Raw genomic sequence first — 23091 nt, 5'->3', positions numbered from 1 at the left:
ACTGACCCCTCCGACAGTGCGGCACTCCCTCAGCACTGACCCCTCCGACAGTGCGGCACTCCCTCAGCACTGACCCCTCCGACAGTGCGGCGCTCCCTCAGCACTGACCCTCCGACAGTGCGGCGCTCCCTCAGCACTGACCCTCCGACAGCGCGGCGCTCCCTCAGCACTGACCCCCCTCCGACAGCGCGGCGCTCCCTCAGCACTGCCCCTCCGACAGCGCGGCGCTCCCTCTGCACTGACCCTCTGGCAGCACGGTGCTGACCCTCCAACAGTGTGGTACTCCCTCAGAGTACCTGTGTACTCCGTGTTATTCTGTCTGAGGGTAGAGTGTGGCTCAGACTCTGGATCCGGATGCTGCGTGTAATGGAATCTGGTGCCTGTAATGAAATCCTCATTTTGTGTTCCACTGACTCCATTCTTTTAGCGAACGTTACCAACAGCAGCTCGGCGGGAAACAGCAGCAGTGACCTGGAACTCCCGCTGAGGATGAACGGCTGGCTCATCTGCAAGGACCAAGATGAGATGTTGAATTTGGCATTTACTGTCGGGTCCTTCCTGCTCAGTGCCATCTCACTGCCCCTTGGCATTGCCATGGACAAGTATGGACCTCGGAAACTCCGTCTGATTGGCAGGTCAGTGCCTCCCAGCATTGCTATCCACTCTCCTAAATCTGGTAACAATGCCGGGGAAATCAGGGCTCCTGTGTTGGGATGGTCTTGTCCCTTGCTCTGAACAGGTCAAGTCCCAACTGCTCCAGAGTTATATCAGAACAGGTCAATCAGAAAACATTTCAGTTCTGTCCATTTCCCTTTGAACCACTGCACTGGGCCATTGGGTGTGTTTCACGTGCCTGTGTGCTGGCTTTTTCAGTGTTCCTGGGAACAAATGCACACAATATCCGTTCCAATCCTGCTGGATGTCAAATTTATATCAGACTGAAAACCTACTTGTTCATGTGCGCTGGAAATCCACCATCCAGACCTGGCCTGGTCTACATGTGACTCCAGACCTACAGCAGTGTGGGTGACTCATAACTGCTCCCTCACCAGGCAGCAGAGGTCCAGGGAGAACGCCCAACCCCAGCACTGGGCACCAGCATCCTCGCGTTCTCCTCCAGGCATTCTGGGATGAATGAGTGGTTCCCATTCACAAACATCAGCAAGGAATCACTCGGGGGCCTGGTGTTGTCCATAGGAATTGGCGCTGTCGACCATGTGAAAGGGGGTGGGGACTCCCAGGGCCTCCAAGGAGGAATTGTCACCAACCCCCCTCCCAAAACCCGTCCCCCACCTCCCCACCTGTGGGGGACGTAAACTGGGCTCTGATCCAGGGTTTTGTGTACACAGTGGATATATATTTGCTCTTTAACTGTGGAAGGCATCACTTTGCGCTTCCCTCTCCTCTGTTTTCATTCAGAAACCACAGCTGCAGTCTGAGGAGCAGTGATTCCGGCTGCTTTACGGAGACTCTGTTTGAATGTGTTCACTGATAAGTAGGGAGGTCTCCCATCCCCTGGGTGGACGTTGGGTTAGACTGCACCAGCTGCTGTGTGCATTGTGGGTCTCTGTACCTCAGGACACAGCCACGGAGAGAGTGCAACAACACTTCCACACATTGCCCCAGGGTGGGGAGGCTGTGCAATGGAGAGAGATTGGGCCTGTGTTCCTTGGGGTTTTGAAGAATGTACAAAATCCTTCAAAGGGAGGGACAGGGTAGGGGGGGGTAAGATGCTCCCGCCAGGATGTGGAGTCTAAAACCAAGAGCCACCATTTACAATGGACAGAGAATTCCCTGATGGTCCAAGCTGAGGAGGGATGTGTTTCCCCAGAAAATTGTGAATCCTTGGAATGGTCTGCCTCAGAGATGTGGACGCTCAGTCTGTGGGGCTGGTTAAGGTCAAGATTGACAGATTTCTGATTCTCTCAGGGTGTAAGGGTTTATGGATGGAGGGGGGGGAAACTGTTCAATCAGCCACAATTATGTCAAATGACAGTGCAGGTATGATGGGCTGAATGGCCTGTCCCTGTGATTGTGATCAACTGGGTGAAAACAAGCGTCTGGTGGTGAGGGAGCAGCAGTGAAGGAGGCCCAGGACCTCCATGTCCTCGACAGAGTGGGAGGGGGAGTTGAAATGTTGGGCCATGGGGCGGTGTGGTTGATTGGTGCGGGGGTCTTGGAGATGTTCCCTAAAGCGCTGTGCGAGGAGGCGCCCAGTCTCCCCAATGTAGAGGAGACCGCATCGGGAGCAACGGATACAATAAATGATATTAGTGGATGTGCAGGTAAAACTTTGGATGTGGAAGGCTCCTTTAGGGCCTTGGATGGAGGTGAGGGAGGAGGTGTGGGCACAGGTTTTACAATTCCTGTGGTGGCAGGGGAAGGTGCCAGGATGGGAGGGTGGGTTGTAGGGGGGCGTGGACCTGACCAGGTAGTCACGGAGGGAACGGTCTTTGCGGAAGGTGGAAAGGGGTGGGGAGGGAAATATATCCCTGGTGGTGGGGTCTTTTTGGAGGTGGCGGGAATGTCGGCGGATGATTTGGTTTATGCGAAGGTTTGTAGGGTGGAAGGTGAGCCACAGCCTCAGCACTGACACTGGGTGTTCATTCACAGCAAGAGTCATTTACACAGCACCTTACAGAGAGTGTGAGTGACAGAGAGAGGGAAGAAGGCAGCAAACTAGGGAGAGAGTCACAGCAAGAGGAATAGTTCAGAAAAGAGATGGAGCAAGAGAAAGGGTTTGAGAGCCGGGAAGGTGAGGGAGCAGGTTTGGGGGATGATGATGATGATGATGATGATGGGCTGACTGGTGTTTACTCTCTATTGCAGCACCAGTTTTGCCTTGTCCTGTTTGTTAATTGCCTATGGAGCCAGTAATCCTGACGGTAAGTACACAGCCAGTCTTCCAGCAACAGCTCACACTCACCCAGACCACACCGTCACCACCTCTAACTCCACTCTCTGCCCTCTCCTTCCAGATCTTTCCGTGCTGATTTTCATCGCACTGGCCCTGAATGGATTCGGGGGGATGTGTATGACCTTCACTTCTCTCACGGTAAATCTGCCTTTGTACTCAGCTGGATGGTCAGGGAGGGGAGGGCGCAGGAAACAGTACAAACCTGGGCTCCGCTCCCTGAAAAAATCATCATATATATCCCTTAATCCCTATCAACTTCCCAGAGGGGCTGCCTCTCACTGGGACACAGTTCCCGAAGGGGCTGCCTCTCACTGGGACACAGTTCCCGAAGGGGCTGCCTCTCACTGGGACACAGTTCCCGAAGGGGCTGTCTCTCACTGGGATACAGTTCCCGAAGGGGCTGTCTCTCACTGGGATACAGTTCCCGAAGGGGCTGTCTCTCACTGGGATACAGTTCCCGAAGGGGCTGCCTCTCACTGGGATACAGTTCCCGAAGGGGCTGCCTCTCACTGGGATACAGTTCCCGAAGGGGCTGCCTCTCACTGGGATACAGTTCCTGAAGGGGCTGTCTCTCACTCTTTGACGACATTGAGGGAGCACCGCACCGTCAGAGGGTCAGAGCTGAGGAAGTGCCGCACTGTCGGCAGGTCAGCACTGAGGGACCGCCGCACTGTCAGCGGGTCAGCGCTGGGGGAGTGCCGCACTGTTGGCAGGTCAGCACTGAGGGACCGCCGCACTGTCAGCGGGTCAGCGCTGGGGGAGTGCTGCTCTGTTAGCAGTGCTGATTTTTGGGAAAGCTGTTAAACCAGCTGCTTTAGATTGTGCAGGATCAGAGTGAGCTGGGTGTAGATATACAGACATCACTGAGATGGTGGCAGGGGTGGTTGAGGAGCTGTTAGTAAAACATACAGTGGGCTCAGCTTGATCAGCAGTGACTGAGCATACGAGAGCGAGGAGGTTTTGTTGAGATTGTATGAGCCATTAGTCCAGCCTGACTCTGACTGTTGTATCTAGTTCTCGATCCCGTGGTGAAAGGATAATGTGAAGACAGTGAAGGAGTTTATGGGAATGTGTCCTGGGATGAGGAATCTCCGTGCTGAGGGTTGATTGGAGAAGCTAGGACTATCCCCCTTGATGGAGAGAGATTGAGAGAGTCAGTTTTGGGATTCAACATCACGAGCGTGCTGGACAGTGTAGATAGGGAGAAAGGGTCCCCACTCCTGACAAGGTAAAGAACATAAGGGCAGAGACTTTGAGTGTGTACGGATCAGAAAGGAAAGTGATATGAGGCTAAACGTTTGCCCCCCGGGGGTAGTAATGGCATGGACCACCTTCCCTGGGAGTGTGAGGGAGGCAGCGTCAGGCAAGTGTCCAGTGGGGCTGTTGGGTTTGTTTCTGAAAGGGACAAATGCTCAGGGTGAAGGGTGGTACACTGGAGTATGACACTGGGTGAGACCCCCCTTTAGAGAGTCACGGGAACCCACAGCAGTGCCCTGACCTCTGATGGTTCTTATAAATGTTCCCTAGCAACAGATTATCCAATCATTATCACTTTGCTGTTGATGGGATCTTGCTGTGTGTTGATTAGCCACCATCTTTCTGAATTATTTGATTATCTATGAAGTTGGTATAAAAGCCACTGTAGAAAATACCAAATTTTCTGTTCCCTTGTTCCTCCCTCCTCACTTTCTCTTCCTCCCTCACTTTGCTTTATTCTCACTCTCTTCTCTTTCTCATTCTGTTACTTTTTCTCATTCTCTCTCTACACTTCCTTCTAACAGTAATCTCTGTCTATCACTCTCTCCAAACTAACCCTTCTCTGTTTCTCTGTGAAACTGTCTCTCTCTCTCTCTCTCTTTTCTCTATCTTCCCCTCACATTTTATTCCTCTTTCTTTCTAATCCTTTTCATTGCTCTCTCTTTCCCTCCTTCTCGCTCTGTCACTCTCTCTTTCTTCCCCCCACTCTTTGTCACTCACACTATCCCCCTTTCTCTCTTTCATTCACCCTGTACCCTTTCTCTCTCTGTCACTCTCTCTCACTCTCTTTCTCTGTCACTCTGTCTGTCTCTGTCACTCTCTCTCTCTGTCTCCCATCTCTGTCTCTCATCTCTCTCTGTCATCTCTGTCTCTGTCACTCTCTCTCTGCCTCTCTCTGTCTGTCTCTGTCTCTCCATCTCTATCTCTGTGTGTGTGTGTGTGTGTCTCTCTCTCTCTCTCTCTTTCTTTCTCTCTCTCTCTCTTCTTTCTCTCTCTGTCTCTTTCTCTCTTTTTGTCTGTCTGTCTGTCTGTCTCTCTCTCTCTCTCTCTCTGTGTCTCTCTCTCTGTCTATGTGTGTGTGTATGTGTGTGTCTCTCTCTCTCTCTCTCTCTCTCTCTCTCTGTCTCTCTCTCTGTCTATGTGTGTGTGTATGTGTGTGTGTCTCTCTCTCTCTGTCTCTCTGTGTCTGTCTGTCTCTCTCTCTCACACACACACTCAGCCTGCCCCCGCCTTCCCCGTGTCTCTCTGTCCCTGCCTGATGGTGGACTTTCCCCTCGGATGGTTCCCTGTCAGATTGTATGCCCAGATGCTGGCCTGTTGACACAGCGGGTGATTGGTGCTGATAGCTGTGTTGTGTACAGATGCTCTTCCCTGTGCTGTCAACAAGCTCACTGCCGTACTTTTCCATCTCATTAACCCTCCTGTGGAAAATTCTGTGCTCCCGTTGCTTCCGCGCTCCCAGTGGGAAGAGTACCAGGGCTAGCTAGCTGAAAACCTGACTCACCAACACTGTCCCAAAGACCCTCGGAATCGGGCATTGGGAAATGGGCAGGGGGGAGCGGCTAAGAGTACGGTTTGTAACTGCCCCACACTGGGGGCAGAGACAGAAAAGACAAGATGCTAAATGAGAGACCTGTATTTCCATTAGTTCCATACACTGCCCATGGCCCTACAACACGGGTTTGGGTCAGTTTATCAGCATGCTCGGTGCAGGAATGTAGGAATCCTAGCAGCCTCCGAGCACAGCAAGATCCCACAAGCAGCAGTGTGATCATGAGCAAGGCTGCTACCTCAACCATGGGGATGGGAGAGTAATTACTTGCTTTCTCTCAGCACTGACCCTCCGACAGCGCGGCGCTGCCTCAGCGCTGACCCTCCGACAGTGCGGCGCTGCCTCAGCGCTGACCCTCCGACAGTGCGGCGCTGCCTCAGCGCTGACCCTCCGACAGTGCGGCGCTGCCTCAGCGCTGACCCTCCGACAGTGCGGCGCTCCCTCAGCGCTGACCCTCCGACAGTGCGGCGCTCCCTCAGCGCTGACCCTCCGACAGTGCGGCGCTCCCTCAGCGCTGACCCTCCGACAGTGCGGCGCTCCCTCAGCGCTGACCCTCCGACAGTGCGGCGCTCCCTCAGTGCTGACCCTCCGACAGTGTGCTGTTTCCATATCGTGTGCCAGTGGAAGGAAGCTGGCTGAGTGCTTACGATATTAGATTATTTATAGTGTGGAAACAGGCCTGTCATGCTTGTATTTTTTAATGAATACTAGAATTTAATATGTTTATTAACATGATCTTTAAAGATCTGTGTACACTGCCCCTGGCCATTTTCTCTCTCTCTCTCTCTGTTAGAATTGTACCCTCTGTGTTTCGGATCCTTGAATCCAAACTGACGACTGTGCAATGTTCAGAGTGATATGTCTTGTGTCTGCCCCGTTCCCCAGTCTCTCTCTCTCTCTCTCTCTCTGGTCTGGTTACTATCCTGCTTGATTATCAGTACGTCCCCAGCGTTCTGTTCTGAAGGGACGCTGAGTGGATCTTGCTCTGAGTTGTATCGAAGTGCTCAGGGAACCTAAGTGTTCACCTCCCTGAAATCCTTCTCCCATTGTGGGAGCTTCATCCTCGCTCTGCAGTTTTCGAAGAGTCTGTCTCAACAAGGGTCACTGACTGAGATACACAGAAAACTACACATTAACCCCAGAGGGTTCCCCTGTCCAGCCCGGGTGACAGATTAATCACCGATAACCCAGCAAACAACCAGACCATCTCTCGGCTCCGGGGATAAGTATTCAGTAAATAAATGAGGAGTTGGAGTTGGGAGTGTTCAGGGTCGCTGTGTACCCAGGGTCGCTGTGTACCCAGGGTCGCTGTGTACCCAGCGGTACAGTGATCTCCGTGTGAGAGAGAGATCAAACTGAGGGGGGCAGGCTGTGTGCTAAAGCAGTGTTCTCAGGTCTGTGTGTGTGTGTGTCTGTGTGTGTGATATCAGTCAAAGACACGTTCCCCTGGTAAACAGCAGGCTGGTGTCCAGCAGCTGAGGTCACCCTCTGTGCCTCACCGATATTATACTCAGTACACAACCACCTCCAACCCCACTCCCAGTCACCAGAGACCACTTCACGTCGAGAGTGAGGTGTTGGAAAAGCACAGCAAGTCAGGCAGCATCCAGGGAGCAAGAATCCTGAATCCTGGTGAACGGCTTTTCTCCTGCTCCTCGGATGCTGCCTGATCTGCGCTTTTCCAGCACCACACGCTTGACTCTGATCTCCAGCATCTGCAGTCCTCACTTTCACGGAGAGACCACTTAATGTCCACTCTGAAACACCTACATTTGTCTAGCACCTTATCTGACTACACTGTGTCGTTGAGGATGGTTTTGAAACATAGTTGCCATTGTAATGATGCAAAATGGAGCAGCCAAACTTGTGCAAAGTAAGATCCCACAGTCATGTGACAGTGATGCAGGAGAACCGTTTTGGGGGAGAATGATCCAGGGGGATTTGGCAGAGTCCCAGGGAGAAGACCCCTCGCTCTCTCTCTAATGGGGAAGTTGGGGTGGGGGTGATGCTGGTGGGAGTGGGGTGTGTGTGGTGGGAGAGGGGAAATGTTGGCCATGCAATGGCTGATGGGAACCAACTGCCTGCCCTGTGACCTTGAATGAGGTCTCTGGAGTGCACAGTGATGGTTGTTTCTGGACGGGGGTGTTTGGGTCATTGCTGGCAGATTATTGATGATCGATCTGCCTCTGGTTACTTTTCAGTTGCCGAACATGTTTGGGGATCTGCGATCGACGTTTATCGCTCTCATGATTGGCTCATACGCTTCATCCGCTGTGACATTCCCAGGAATCAAGGTGAGGGAGGGAATGGGGCTGAGGTGGAGGCAGCAGCAATCTCCAGGGTTGGGCAATTGAGCAACTACCCATCCCAGGGCCCTCCCTCTCTCTCCTCTCCCTCACTGATCCCTCCCTCACTCTCTCTGCTCTCTCTTCCCTCCCCCAAACTCTCTCTCTCCCCCTCAAATTCTCTCTGTTCACCCTGTCGTGCCCTGTTCCCCGTCGTGCTCTCTTTCTCTCTCTCTCTCTCTCACTGTCTCTGTCCCTCTTTCACTCTCTGTTCCTCCATCTCTCTCTGTCCCACACGCGCTCTCTCTCTCTCTCTCTCTCTCTCTCAATCCCTCCTTCCAATTGTTACCACACCCCATCACCCTCCTGTTCTTCTCTCTGTCTCTCTCTCTGTCTCTCTCTCTCTGTTTCTGTCTTGTCCTGGAGACTGAAGGGTGTTGGGAATTGAGGATGTTGGAAGGAGTGGGGGTGTGGGGGGTTTAGGGAAGAGTGCTGGGGAGGGGATGCTATGGTATTGGGAGAGGTGTTGGCTGAGGTTGGAATGAATGTTTGAGTCTCTCTTCTCCCCCCTCTATCTCTCTTCCCCGCCCCCTCACTCTCTCTCTCTCTCGCCCTCTCCTCTCTCTCTCTCTCTCCTCTCTCTCTCTCTCTCTCTCTCTCTCTCTCTCTCTCTCTCTCTCTTCTTCCCCTCTATTTCTCTCTCTTCTCCCCCTCTCTATCTCTCTCTTCTCCCCCTCTCTCTCTCTCTCTTCTCCTCCTCTCTCTCTCTCTCTTCTCCTTCTCTCTCTCTCTCTCTCTTTCTCTTTCTTTCCCCCCCCCCCACCTCACTCTCTCCTCGCCCCTAGGTGATCTATGATTTTGGAGCTCCCTTTATCACCATCCTGCTGGTGTGGGCCGCCTGTGGGGGCCTTGTCTTCATGAACTGCTTCCTGAACTGGCCCCTGGAACCATTCCCAGGCCCCGAGGATATGGACTACACGTGAGTTACTGCCCTCTCCCCTCGTGCGGGGAATGTGGGGGGAGGGAGGGTGGGATTGTGGGAAACCACCTCCCCCACCAAACACGGAATGAGGTGAGACCCCGTCCTGACCCATACAAAACCCCTGACTCCCCCAGTACTGGATCACCAACACCAAGAGAGGGTCTTCCTGAAGGGCAGGGGGCTGGATTCCTAACTGTTCCCACCACCCCACCACCCCCACCCCCACCTCCCCAACTGCTCCCCACTGCAGAAAGATATACACAATCAAGATGGTGGGTTGGGGGCGGGGGAGGGTACAGGCCTGTGGGAGTGAGGCGGGGAAGATGGGACAAACCAGTGGGGGTTGGGACAGGCCTGTGAGAGTTGGGGGAGGCCCCAGTGAGAGTGAGGGCCCCGGGGGAGTGAGCACCTTGGTGGGGGGGGGGGGGGGGTGAAGTGAGGCCCTGAAGGGGGTGGGGGGTGAGGGCCTGGGGTGGGGAGTGAGGCCCCGGGGTGGGGGTGGGGGTGGTGAGGCCTCAGTGGGGAGTGAGGAGGGTATTGGAGTGAAGACCTCAGGGGGAGTGATTCCCCGGGGGGAGTGAGGAAGGTATTGGAGTGAGTCCCCGGGGGGAGTGAGGGCCCGGGGGGAGTGAGGGCCCGGGGGGAGTGAGGGCCCGGGGGGAGTGAGGGCCCGGGGGGAGTGAGGCCCCAGGGGGAGTGAGGGCCCGGGGGGAGTGAGGAAGGTACTGGAGTGAGGCCCCGGGGGGAGTGAGGCCCCGGGGGGAGTGAGGCCCCAGGGGGAGTGAGGGCCCGGGGGGGAGTGAGGAAGGTACTGGAGTGAGGGCCCGGGGGGAGTGAGGGCCCGGGAGGAGTGAGGGCCCGGGGGGAGTGAGGAAGGTACTGGAGTGAGGCCCCGGGGGGAGTGAGGGCCCGGGAGGAGTGAGGAAGGTACTGGAGTGAGGCCCCGGGGGGAGTGAGGGCCCGGGGGGAGTGAGGAAGGTACTGGAGTGAGTCCCCGGGGGGAGTGAGGCCCTGGTTCTGGAGGCCTCAGGCCCTGGGCACTGGCAGGCGAGGTAGTTGCCGTGTTACAACCAGTTAGACATGTCTCTTCCCAGGACTGTGTGTGATCCAAGCAGGAGGCCCCCCCCGTGTACTGCACCACCCCCCTTCCACTCGCAGACCCTGCCTCTTGGTCTGAGCTCCCCTCACCCATCCATACCTCCATTACCCCTTCCCCAGGTATCTCTCCAGCCCCATCTCCCTCCTCCATTAACATCCCTCCCACATCATCTCCACCCCTCCCCGGAAACATTGTACACCTCACACTGCCCCCCACCCACACAGACACTCACACCAACTCACACCCACTCACACTCGGTGTGAACTGTCTGATGGAAATCCCTCACACTAACATTCCTGTTTCTCTCTCCATCTTTCCCACTCCTTTCCTTGTCTGATGCCATTTTGGGTACAATCCCACTCATCGTCATACGATCTGATCTCTCTCTCCCCTGGTGTTTCTGTACCTTTTCCTGTCGTCCGTCCATCCATCTGTTATTCTCTGCTTTTGTATCTCTCTGTGTGTACCTTCCCCCCCTTTCTGCTTCTCTCCTCCCTCACTCCTCTTTCTCTCTCCTCCCCTTCTCTCATTGACTCCATCATGCCCTGCTTCTCTTTCATCTTCTCTCTCTTTTTTTTCTTCTCCCTCCCCTCCTTTTCTCTCTTTCTCTTTGCTCACTTTCTCTCTTCGTCTATCTGTGTCTCTCCCTTTCTCCTATTCTTCTTTCTCTCTCCCCCTCCCATGTTCTCTGTCCGTGTCTCTCTGTCTTTCTCCCCCTCTCCTGTCCTCCTTCCCCTCTTTTTCTCCCCCCTCTGTTTCTTTCTCCCCCCTTTCCCCTCTCTCTCTCCCCCTCTCCCCCCTTTCCTCTCTCTCTCTCTCTCTCTCTCTCTCTCTCTCTCTCTCTCTCTCTCTCTCTCTCTTCCCCCCCCTTCCTCTCTCTCTCTCTCTCTCTCTCTCTCTCTCTCTCTCTCTCTCTCTCTCTCTCTCTCTCTCTTCCCCCCCCTTCCCCTCTCCCTCTCTCTCTCTCTCTCTCTCTCTCTTCCCCCCCCTTCCCCTCTCTCTCTCTCTCTCCCCTCTCTCTCTCTCTCTCTCTCTCTCTCTCTCTCTCCTTCCTCTCTCTCTCTCTCTCTCTCTCCTTCCTCTCTCTCTCTCTCTCTCCTTCCTCTCTCTCCTTCCCCCCCCTCTCTCACTCTCTCTTTCCCCCCTCTCTCTCCCTCTCTCTCTCTCTCTCTCTCTCTCTCTCTCTCTCTCTCTCTCTCTCTCTCTTCCCCCCCCTTCCCCTCTCCCTCTCTCTCTCTCTCTCTCCCCCCCTTCCCCCCCCCCTCTCTCTCTCTCTCTCTCTCTCTCTCTCTCTCTCTCTCTCTCTCTCTCTCTCTCCCTCTCCCTCTCCCCCCTTTCTCTCTCTCTCTCTCTCTCTCTCTCCCCCTTTCTCTCTCTCTCCCATCTCCCTCGCTCTTCCCCCCTCCCCCTCCCCCTCCCCCTTGTGTCCATCTCCCCTGTCTCTCTCTCTCTCTCTCTCTCTCTCTTCCCCCCCCTTCCCCCCTTCCTCTCTCTCTCTCTCTCTCTCTCTCTCTCTCTCTCTCTCTCTCTCTCTCTCTTCCCCCCCCTTCCCCTCTCCCTCCCTCTCTCTCTCTCTCTCTCTCTCTCTCTCTCTCTCTCTCCCCACCCCCCTGTCCATTTCCCATCTCCCTCGCTCTTCCCCCCTCCCCCTCCCCCTCCCCCTTGTGTCCATCTCCCCTGTCTCCCTCTCTCTCTCTCTCTCTCTCCCCCTCTCTCCTGTCCTCCTTCTTCCTCCCCCCTCTCCCACCCACCGTGTCCATCTCCTGTGTGTGTGTATGTGTCTGTCTCTCTCTCTGCCCTCCCTCCCGTCCTCCTCCTCCCCCCTCTGTCTCTCTCACCCCCTTTCCCTCCCCGTTGTCCCCCCCCGGCAGGGTGAAGGTTAAGTTCAGCTGGCTGGGTTTCGATCACAAGATCACAGGGAAGCAGTTCTATAAGCAGGTGACCACAGTAGGCCGCAGGCTGAGTGTGGGCAACTCCATGAAGCCTCAGGAGAAGCTGGCCACTCAGGACGGTAACAAGCTGTGTCTGTCCACCGTCGACCTGGAGGTCAAATGTCAGACTCCAGACCAAGGTGGGTTGCTGCAATGCAGACTGCATTTAGAAAGCACCCTGACAACATCATCAAGCACCTCACAGGAGCAAAAGTTCTACACTGAGTCAATAGAGGATCAGAGCCAATAAGAGAGAGAGGTGGTTGGGGAGTGGGCAGTAGGTACATGACACCAGAGCTAGCGGAGTGGGAACAGGGAGACAATTGATTGCAGGATTCTCTCTGAAAAACTGGACCCGAGTCAGAGGCCTGTCCTGATTCTGGTGATCTCAGTTGGTCACCAAACCCCCTCCCTGGGTTAGAGGGATCCACCCAGAGATTACTAGTGTATGTGTATGTGTGTACACGAGTGTCTGTATGTGTCTCTGTGTGTGCATGTGTGGGAGTGGGGTAAGTAAGGGGAGGGAGTGATCCCTGCCCCCACTCTGGTTGCTGCCTGGGCCTGTGCTGTGACTGGGAGCCCTGGGCCTGTGCTGTGACTGGGAGCCCTCGGCCTGGGCCTGTGCTGTGACTGGGAACCCTGGGCCTGGGCCTGTGCTGTGACTGGGAGCCCTGGGCCTGTGCTGTGACTGGGAGCCCTCGGCCTGGGCCTGTGCTGTGACTGGGAGCCCTGGGCCTTGGCCTGGGCCTGGGTCTGGGCCAGCTCCGTGACTGGCCTAGAACACTTGCAGTGGAACATAAACACTAACAAAGAAGTCTGTGATCGAGACTTGAGGGTCTGAGCTACAGGGAGAGGCTGAACAGGCTGGGGCTGTTTTCCCTGGAGCGTCGGAGGCTGAGGGGTGACTTTATAGAGGTTTTCGAAATTATGAGGGACATGGATAGGATAAATAAACAAGGTTTTTTCCCTGAGGTGGGGGAGTCCAGAACTAGAGGGCATAGGTTGAAGGTGAGATGGGAAAGATATAAAAGGGACATACAGGGCACCTTTTTCTCACAGAGGGTGGTGCGTGTATGGAATGAGCTGCCAGAGGATGTGGTGGAGGCTGGTACAATTGCAACATTTAAGAGGCATTTGGATGGGTATATGAATAGGAAGGGTTTGGAGGGATATGGGCCGGGTGCTGGCAGGTGGGACTAGATTGGGTTGGGAATCATGGTTGAGTTGGGCTGTAGGGTTTGTTTCTGTGCTGTACATCTCTATGGATGTGACCTCCGTCCAGAGTCTGACTGCTGCCCCCTGTTTTCCCCCACAGGGTCTGGGTCCTTCATGCAGAGTATCTTCAGCCCAGTCTATATCCTCAGCCTGGTCACTATGTGTGTCACACAACTCCGGCTCATCTTTTACATGGGAGCCATGAACAACATCCTGGAGGATCTGGTCGAGGGAGATCTTGTCACAGGTAAGGGCTGTGTACACACTGGGCATCGGGAATGGAGGTGGGGGGAGGGCTACGGTGATGATCCCAGATCACTTTGGGAGCTGTGGAGAATGGGGGTGGGAATCACATCAATGTGATTGGGTCAGCCTGGGGGCATGAAGGAGGGGCTGAGGCCTTGCTCTCTGTGACCTCTCGGATGTCAAAGGGCAGGGAGTATGGATTAGCCAGAGAGAGCAGACCCTCAAACAAGCCAACGGATAAAATAACAGCCCAGGACAGGCCCTGAAACTACGCCTGGGCCTGACGGCATGAGATAAAGACCATGAGATCAAAAGGAATAGGACCAGGCAGAGACCATTCAGCCCCTCGAGCCAGCTCCGCCATTCAATAGGATCCTGGCTGATCTGACATTGCTGATGGATCCCAGGCTGGGGGAGGGGCCTGTGGTGGATGGTGGAGTGTGTGTGTGTGGGGGGAGTGTGGAAGGGTGGGGGAGTTATGTTTGGGAATGTGCTGCCTGGGAGGACAGTGCGGGGAGGGTCACCGGAACTTTCCAGGATCCGAGACACTGCCTTGGTGTTCACAACGTACTGGTACCCAGTCACACAGCCAATGGCGACTCAACACTGACGGGGGGGGGGGGGTGTGGAATCCCACCTCTTCATCGGGGAGGGTCTCAGGGTCATGGGCTGGGGGGGGGAGGGGGGGAACTGGGTAGTCAGCAGGAAGCAAACAGTAAGGGGGTGATTGTGGAGGATTAAAAAATGAGGTCTGCAGATGCTGGAGATCACAGCTGCAAATGTGTTGCTGGTCAAAGCACAGCAGGTTAGGCAGCATCTCAGGAATAGAGAATTCGACGTTTCGAGCATAAGCCCTTCATCAGGAATAAGGGCTTATTCCTGATGAAGGGCTTATGCTCGAAACGTCGAATTCTCTATTCCTGAGATGCTGCCTAACCTGCTGTGCTTTGACCAGCAACGCGTTTGCGATTGTGGAGGATTAAACAAGGAGAGGGTCAGGGAGATTCGAGGGGGATGGAGTGGGAATTAAATCAGAGGGAGGATTACCAGGGCAGAAAGGGAGAGGGTCTCAGGGGAGGGGCTTGCTCTTGATGAGGGGTCAGTAGTTGACTACCCTGCAGTCCGGCGCTAGTTACATTGGGCAGGAGCCTGGAGGTGGTTGTTGTTGTTGTCAGCAGCTGCTCCCAGCCCCTGATTCAGCAATTGGTTTTCCCGTCATCATATTTTCCTGTTTTCCGTCCTCGTTTCTACCCGAGATGTTACCGTGGAGATGTTTCCTCACTCCCTCGCATTTGCTGACTCTGAACTCTCAAATAAGCAAAGTGTATAAAGTGACAAATCACACGCAGCCACATCTCTTAACCCTTCCCTTACCAAACCCAGAACTGTCTCCCACATCTACACTGTCCACGTTCACTAACCATCCAACCCCCTCCCTGATCACTCCCCCCTACACAATCCCAATGGACCCAAACCCCCTCCCTGATCACTCCCCCCTACACAATCCCAATGGACCCAAACCCCCTCCCTGATCACCCCCCCCCTACACAATCCCAATGGACTCAAACCCCCTCCCTGTTCACTCCCCCCTACACAATCCCAATGGACCCAAACCCCCTCCCTGATCACTCCCCCCTACACAATCCCAATGGACCCAAACCCCCTCCCTGTTCACTCCCCCCTACACAATCCCAATGGACCCAAACCCCCTCCCTGATCACACTCCCCCCTACACCATCCTAATGGACCCAACCCCCTCCCTGTTCACTCCCACCCCCACTACACCGTCCCAATGGTCCCAACCCCCTCCCTGTTCACTCTCCCTGACACCGTCCCAATGGACCCAACCCCCTCCCTGTTCACTCCCACCCCCACTACACCGTCCCAATGGTCCCAACCCCCTCCCTGTTCACTCTCCCTGACACCGTCCCAATGGACCCAACCCCCTCCCTGTTCACTCCCACCCCCACTACACCGTCCCAATGGTCCCAACCCCCTCCCTGTTCACTCCCACCCCCACTACACCATCCTAATGGACCCAACCCCCTCCCTGTTCACTCTCCCTGACACCGTCCCAATGGACCCAACTCCCACCCCCACTACACCGTCCTAATGGACCCAACCCCCTCCGTGTTCACTCTCCCTGACACCGTCCCAATGGACCCAAACCCCTTCCCTGTTCACTCGCAGTCTAAACAATCCCATTGGATGTTAATCCCTTCCTGTTCAATCCCCCTACACAATCCCATTGGATCCAAACCCCTTCCCATTCACTCCCATTCTACACCATTTCAATTGACCCAAACTCCTTCCTGTTCCCTGCCTGGTACCTACGGAAACAGAGAGATTCCTTCTGATCAGATTTCTTTCTCCATCAGATTATTTAGTAACAGAGGGTAGACCCTCCTGAATCTACAGCAGCCCCAGTACAATTCCAGGGATAAAATGGGGGTGAAATGTAACAGGTCGACACCTGATCAAACAGCTGGGACAGGGAAGGACTTCAGGCCCAGAGTGGGATGGAATTCAGCGGATGGTCAGCATCCCACCCCCACCCAGTACCTCCCGCTGTGAGCAAAACCTCAGGAAATGGGGATTGTGGACATGGCGGGGCCCAGAATGGGATGGACAGATGGGTTTGGAGGGGAGGGGGCTCGGAGGGGAGGGGGCTCGGAGGGGAGGGGGCTCGGAGGGGAGGGGAGGGGGTTTGGAGGGGAGGGGGTTTGGAGGGGAGGGGGTTTGGAGGGGTGGGGTTTGGAGGGGAGGGGGTTTGGAGGGGTGGGGAGGGGAGGGGGAATGGATGATTTGAAAGGAGGGCCTGTTACATTGTTGTGTGTACCCGCAATTCCGAGATTCTCCCTGAGCTGTGAATGACTCTTGTTTCCTGATGTTCACACAGATTCCTGGCTCCTTCCCTCTCTGGGGCTGTGCTGCTCTTGTCTGGATCCACTTTGCTGCTCTCTCACTCTTCTAATATGTTTCTCTCTCTCTCTTTTCTCTCTCTCCTTCCTTCCCACTTTCCCTTTTTGGCTGCTCAATTTGCCACTGGTTTTCCCCTCCCTCCCTACCCACCCCTCCTCCTATCCCTCCCACCTCTCTCCCTCACTGTGTCGCTGCTGTCCCTCTTACCAATGACCAATACAGTTATGGAAACGGGTAAGGATCAAGGCAGTGTCGGAGGGAGGGAGGATGGGCTGAGAGGGGGATGGGGTGGTGCTGTGTTTTCGGGGGTAATCAGCTCAATCTTGTAACTGTCAGAACAACAACCATCTGAACATTTCTCCCATATTCTCACTCTGCTACAGTGATCATCCGCGATCCCACGTCCTGTACCAGAGCGCAGCTATGGTGCTGCCCTAGGCTCCCACACCACATGCCAGGGCGTAGATACAACGTTTACGCAACCGTAGACACTCGTTTCAATGATTCCTCGCTTGTCATATCAATATCGTAACAGTGGTGCTCCCAGATTGTAGTGAAGATGATCGTACCCAGAGTGTGCCCATGATTTTCACTGTGTCCCATCACTCACTGAGCAGACTCCAACCAGCCATTCACAAACCATCCTGGACAGCAGTGTTGGCAAAGAATCGCCTGAGTAGGAGTTACTGAGAGGAAAGGCTGGGAAAGGAGGGATCTGTTACACAGTGATCAGGATATAGACCATACAGTACAGTGTGTGCGGCATAGTGTGGTATGGCGTGGTGCAGTGCTGTGCAGTGTGGCGCAGTACAGTGCAGCACAGTGTGGTACGGCATAGTGCAGTGCTGTACAGTGCGGCACAATGTGGTGTGGGTACAGTGTAGTACAGTGTTGTAAAGTGCAGTATAATATACTGCAGTGTGGTACAGTTCAGAACAGTACAGTGTGGTCCAGTGCAGTGTGGTACAGTGCTGTGCAGTGCGGCACAGTGTAGTACGGCGTGGTACAGTGCGGTACAGTACAGTGCGGCACAGTGTGGTACGGCATAGTGCAGTGCTGTACAGTGCAGCACAATGTGGTGTGGGTACAGTGTAGTACAGTGCGGTATAGTATACTGCAGTGTGGTCCAGTGCAGTACAGTACCGTGCGGTTCAGTCCAGTGCAGTATAGTGCAGTGTGTATTTTATTCTGTATTTGACAGTGTACTATCTGTGGTCAGTGGGTAATCCCGTCTCGTGGCCCAGGTTAATTTGTTGCTGCCTTTCTCCTCAGTCAGTCTGTACTCGTCCATCTTCGGGGTGCTGCAGCTGCTGTGTTTGATGACCGCCCCGGTGATTGGTTACATTATGGACTGGAAACTGAAGGACTGCGATGATGGGATGTCCGACACAGAGGAGAAGGAGCTGGCTGCTGGGAGGAAGTAAGTGAAGGAGCAGAGAGCAGGGCAACCTTGTCAGCTTACACTCGTTCCATTGTGATGCCCACCTCCACTTCCCCCGGGAAAGGCTATCCAGAGCATTCGGGTAAATGGCCAGTACAGAGTCGGGTTAGAAGTTGGTGAGTGGGTAGTGGGATGGTTTCCAGGTTCGGTGAGATGGGTAGAGGGTTGGGTTCCAGGTTGGTGAGTGGGTAGTGGGTTGGGTTCCAGGCTCGGTGAGTGGGTAGTGGGTTGGGTTCCAGGCTCGGTGAGTGGGTAGTGGGTTGGGTTCCAGGTTGGTGAGTGGGTAGTGGGTTGGGTTCCAGGTTGGTGATTGAGTAATGGGTTGGGTTCCAGGTTGGTGAGTGGGTAGTGGGTTCGGTTCCAGGCTCGGTGAGATGGGTAGAGGGTTGGGTTCCAGGTTGGTGAGTGGGTAGTGGGTTGGGTTCCAGGCTCGGTGAGTGGGTAGTGGGTTGGGTTCCAGGTTGGTGAGTGGGTAGTGGGTTGGGTTCCAGGTTGGTGAGTGGGTAGTGGGTTCGGTTCCAGGCTCGGTGAGTGGGTAGTGGGTTGGGTTCCAGGTTGGTGAGTGGGTAGTGGGTTGGGTTCCAGGTTGGTGAGTGGGTAGTGGGTTGGGTTCCAGGTTGGTGATTGAGTAATGGGTTGGGTTCCAGGCTCGGTGAGTGGGTAGTGGGTTGGGTTCCAGGTTGGTGAGTGGGTAGTGGGTTGGGTTCCAGGCTCGGTGAGTGGGTAGTGGGTTGGGTTCCAGGTTCGGTGAGATGGGTAGAAGGTTGAGCGATGATTCAGTGGGTATTGTTCCTGGTTTGGAATGTGATGTGTTTTTCTGTTACACCGCTGACTTTCACTCGGCCAGAATCAAATTGCTTCTTCCCTTTTCCCCCAGGCCCAGCGGAAAGAAAAGAGACCGAAAGATTCAGAAAATCACCAATGCTACCCGAGCGTTTGTCTTCACAAACCTCCTCCTTGTCGGGTTTGGGATTACCTGCCTCATCCCGAACCTCCCACTGCAGGTAGCTGACTGCACGGAGCATGCTCAATGGGGGGTGGGCGTGGGGGGGAGAGGAGAGGGGTTGTGTGCCGGGGATGGGGGGGTGTGACTGAGGGTAGGGGTCACGGGACTTTGGTTGAGGGGGACGGGGAGGGGGAGACCCAAGTTGAGTGAACTCTCTGTGCCTGAGGTGGTGGAGTTGAACCAGACAGTGCAGGGAACATCCGCAGAAAACCCCCCACAGACATGGGGAGGACGTACAAACACCACACACCCGAGGCTGGAACTAAACCCAGGGCCCTGGCACTGGCAGGCAGCAGTGCTCACCACTGAGCCTCTCCCCTCACGGGAGAGTCTATCCAGACGGTATAGTCTCAGAGTAACAGGGCACTGATGTACGACACAGACAGGGAGGAAGTTCTTCTCTCTGAGGGATGAGTGTCTTTGGAGGTCCCTGCACAGAGCGCTGTAGGAGCTATGTCTGTGTGGATATTTAAAACCGATATCGATTCCTGATCAGTCGGGAATCACAGGTCACAGGGAAAGCGGACATGAGCAATGTCGGATCAGCCACGGTCCCACTGAATGGCAGAACAGGCTCAAGGGACTGAATGGCCTCCTCCTGTTTCTGTTTCTTATGGATCTAATGGTTCTGGGGGTGAGCTGGGAATGATCTGGGAAGTGGGGGTGAGCTGGGAGCTGTGGGGTGAGCTGGGAGTGATCTGGGAAGTGGGGGTGAACTGGGAGCAATGGGGGTGAGCTGGGAATGATCTGGGAAGTGGGGGTGAACTGGGAGCAATGGGGGTGAGCTGGGAGCTCTGGGGGTGAGCTGGGAGCTGTGGGGTGAGCTGGGAGTGGGGGGGGGTGAGCTGTAGGGGACAGGCTGGGAGCTGTGGGGGGGGAGCAGGGAGTTGTAGGGGTGAGCTGGGGGGGGACAGGCTCCCCCTCCCCCCAGGGATCTCTCCTTGGTTCCGTTTCCCATCTACACTGAACCTCAGCGACATCATCATCCGAAAGCAAACTGTTAGTCTTCCCACGTGCACAGACAGCCCCCAGCTCAGTTCCATCTCATCCCACCCCCGCCCCCACTCCCAGCTCATCCCCAGCTCCCAGCTCAGCCCCAGTTGGGGAGAAACTGACTGGATAGATTTGACATGGAGAACAGGGGAAGATGGGGCTGGGGTGGGGGCTGGTGGGGAGCTTAGAAATGGGGGTGGGCTTAACTGAGGTGAATATAATAACAGCATTCCCAAGGTGCTCTGTTCTACTACACAGCTCTCACACCCTAAGAACAATTCAAAAATATTAATCATAAAAAGATTGGCTCTAAAATAGTTTGGGATAGCTTGAAGATGTGAAAGGCGCTACACAAATACAGGTTGTATGTTGTTAGCTCTGACCCTGGGTTAGGAGGTTGGCCCTTTTGTCCTGAGCTGCCACTTGGTGCCCAGTGTTCCCACTGCAGCCTCAGGGGACTATGGGGAATAACAGGGAATAACACACCAACACTCCCGATTCCCACTCCCAGTGGCCCCACTCCTCATGGTAAAGGCATTGGGAGACATTTCCACAGAAACAGGCTGCTCCTCACTGCAAACACGGCTAACTGCATTTCAGTAGCACCTTCTCCCACCTCAGAGACTGCTTCTGCAATTAGAATACAGGAAGTGCACAGCAGGATCCCACAATTTAAAATGTGCAAATGGCCCAATCTGTATTTTTAACAATGCTGATGGAGGCTATAAAAATGAAGGGACTCAGTGTGGGGACCAGTCTCTCTCCCCTCCTGATGGATGAGGGAGTTGGGGGTGGGGTGAGGAGATAGGGTGGGTGGGGGACCGGGCCCTGATCAATCCTCACTGTTGATGGTTGTTGTTTGCAGATTCTCTCCTTCATTCTCCACACGATCGTTCGGGGATTCATTCACTCGGCTGTCGGTGGGCTTTACGCTGCTGTGTGAGTAACCCACCTCCCTGCACTTTATCCACAACAACCCCCACCCACCCACCCACCCAATAACAACCAAAATCAGGGCCAATCTATCCTGGTATCTCCCAATCCCAGCATGTTCCAGTCCCTGTCTAGTCCCAAAATGACCCCATCCCAGTGAATTCCAAACCAAACCAATCCCATCCCAATCCCAGTGAGTCTCTGACCCCCATATCCCCCCCAGTCCCCCCCCCCCCCCCCCCCCCCCCCCCCCCCGCCCCATCCCCCCAGACCCAGACTGGGGAGCAGACTCTCCAGTTTTCCTCCTGCTGTGATAATGTTTGGGTTGTTAGGGGGTCACTGCTGTGAATACAACCATCACCAGGCCATACGTTTTCACCTTCACCAGCCTCCATCCCACTGTCCTTGCGTCCCTCTGTCCCCACTCCCTCTCCCCTCTCTCTGTCCCACCCCCTCCGTCCCCCCCTCCCTCAGTCTGTCCCTCTGTCCCCCACTCCCTCCCTCAGTCTGTCCCCCCCGTCCCTCCGTCCCACTGTCCTTGTGTCCCTCTGTCCCCACTCCCTCTCCCCTCCCTCCATTCCCCCTCCCTCTATCTCTCCCTCCCACCTCTGTCCCTCCGTTTCCCTCCCCCACTGTCCCTCTGTCCCAACCTCCTACCCCACCTCCTCCCCCTTTTCCCCCCCCCCCCGTCTGTCCCAGCCCCCTCGCTCTGTCTGTCCCTCTGTCCCTCCCTCCCTCAGTCTGTCCCCCACCCCGTCCCTGTCCCGGTCCCGGTGTGTCCCTGCTCGGTGTAACTCTGTGTTTGTTCTCTCTCTGTCCCAGTTACCCGTGTACACAGTTTGGCAGTCTGACTGGAATGCAGTCACTCATCAGCGCCCTGTTTGCACTTCTCCAACAACCCCTCTTCCTGGCGATGATGGGACCACTCGAAGGTGATCCTCTCTGGGTAAGGTTTAGTGTCAAGCTCCCTCTGTATCCTCTAAACACATTCTCCGAATTCGTGCTGTCTGTGTATTCCTGATTTCCATCACTCAATCATTCCCAATTGTGCCTTCAGCAGTCTGCACCTTGGGTCTGCAATTCTCTCCCGTGCTCGCGCTCTCTCTCGCTCTCTCTCGCTCTCTCTCGCTCTCTCTCGCGCTCTCTCTGTCGCCATGTCCATGATGGTAATTGTCTTGGTGGTGGGATGTGTTTTGTCGATGATGTTGCTGATGGTCTCTGTTCCTATTCCCAGGTGAATATCGGTTTGTTGGGGGTCAGTATGCTGGGTTTCTGCCTCCCGGCCTACCTGCTCTATTACAGACAGCAACTCCGTAAACAAAAGCTGCAGAAAGCTGAGGATGCCAAGCTCTTCATGAAAATCAACGGCAGCTCCAAGCATGAGGCCTTTGTGTAGGCCGTGGTAATGCTTCCCCACAGTGAGACAGGACTCTCGAGGCCCAGGATCACCCACCCTCTATCAACAGGCTCCTCTGTTTCCTGATGGTGCTCAAAGGGGGAGCAGGCACCTTCATTTCATCAAATTAATCGCTGTTATTTATGGGAAAGGGAATACATATAGAGCTGTCCTCCCAGAAACCTGGTGGCCGAGTTACAGCTCTTTTAGTGAGTTTTGCTTTCTTTCTCTTGATTATCTTCATCGGAGCAGGCAATGCCCTGGATTGTCCACTCAGAGCCCACCCAGACACTCCACCTCTTCTTGCTCTCATGTCCCAGTCCCAGTCCCATCCCCTCCGTCAGCTCCCACCCCCACCCCCACCTGAAGCTGCTGACTTTCTCCAGGAGGGTAGGGAGCAGCAACTGTCCTGTTACTCCGAGCCACCCTCCTGGTTGTTGGAGTATTGTCAGGCTGCTCGACTGTGACAGGAATCACAGTCACATTGGGTACTATGCTGGCCAGTGGGCAGTAATATTGATTAACTCCTTCCTCCCCCCACTGACCCCGACTTGTTGGGTTAGGTCTGAGTTGCAGTGGAAATGTTTCTGAAAATAAACACTGCTCCCGTGTCGGTATTAGAACAAGGCTCTTCCCCCCCCCCCCCCCCCCCCCCCCCCCCCCCCGCCCCAAAACTTGTGTTAAAGGTAGCACCCTCTAACCCAGGGGCAATGTTACTGTATTAACATGAAAGTGTTCCTATTTTTAAAGATAGCTTTACCACAATCATAAAGGACCAGGTTACAGTATTGGAGGTTGCTTCCTGTCCGGTATTCCCGGGAGCAGAGCTGTTTAAACTCGATGGTACACCGACTGACACAGTCTGCATATTACTGAGCTTTATTCGTGACCATAGCGACAACCTCAGGCCAAGATA

At 54.8% G+C, this 23091-nt stretch overlaps 1 protein-coding gene across 4 annotated transcripts in view; it reads left to right on the top strand.

Annotated features, from left to right (window-relative positions):
- slc43a2a (solute carrier family 43 member 2a) overlaps positions 1-22812 on the top strand; it is a 37551-nt gene extending 14739 nt beyond the window's left edge. For all 4 annotated transcript variants that reach the window (XM_060848464.1, XM_060848462.1, XM_060848461.1 and 1 more), the window contains exons 5-16: positions 428-635; positions 2830-2885; positions 2979-3055; positions 7928-8020; positions 8857-8990; positions 11964-12163; positions 13339-13485; positions 17679-17826; positions 18725-18851; positions 20712-20785; positions 21602-21725; positions 22014-22812. In XM_060848464.1, coding sequence (XP_060704447.1) covers positions 428-635; positions 2830-2885; positions 2979-3055; positions 7928-8020; positions 8857-8990; positions 11964-12163; positions 13339-13485; positions 17679-17826; positions 18725-18851; positions 20712-20785; positions 21602-21725; positions 22014-22175 — 1550 coding nt within the window. In that variant the 3' untranslated portion in view covers positions 22176-22812. The remainder of the gene's footprint in view (positions 1-427; positions 636-2829; positions 2886-2978; positions 3056-7927; positions 8021-8856; positions 8991-11963; positions 12164-13338; positions 13486-17678; positions 17827-18724; positions 18852-20711; positions 20786-21601; positions 21726-22013) is intronic.
- The last annotated feature ends 279 nt before the right edge of the window (positions 22813-23091 follow it).

This window comes from Hemiscyllium ocellatum, chromosome 31, assembly GCF_020745735.1.
Source record: "Hemiscyllium ocellatum isolate sHemOce1 chromosome 31, sHemOce1.pat.X.cur, whole genome shotgun sequence".
Taxonomy (NCBI): Eukaryota; Metazoa; Chordata; class Chondrichthyes; order Orectolobiformes; family Hemiscylliidae; genus Hemiscyllium; species Hemiscyllium ocellatum.
This window is presented reverse-complemented; position numbering and strand designations above follow the sequence as displayed.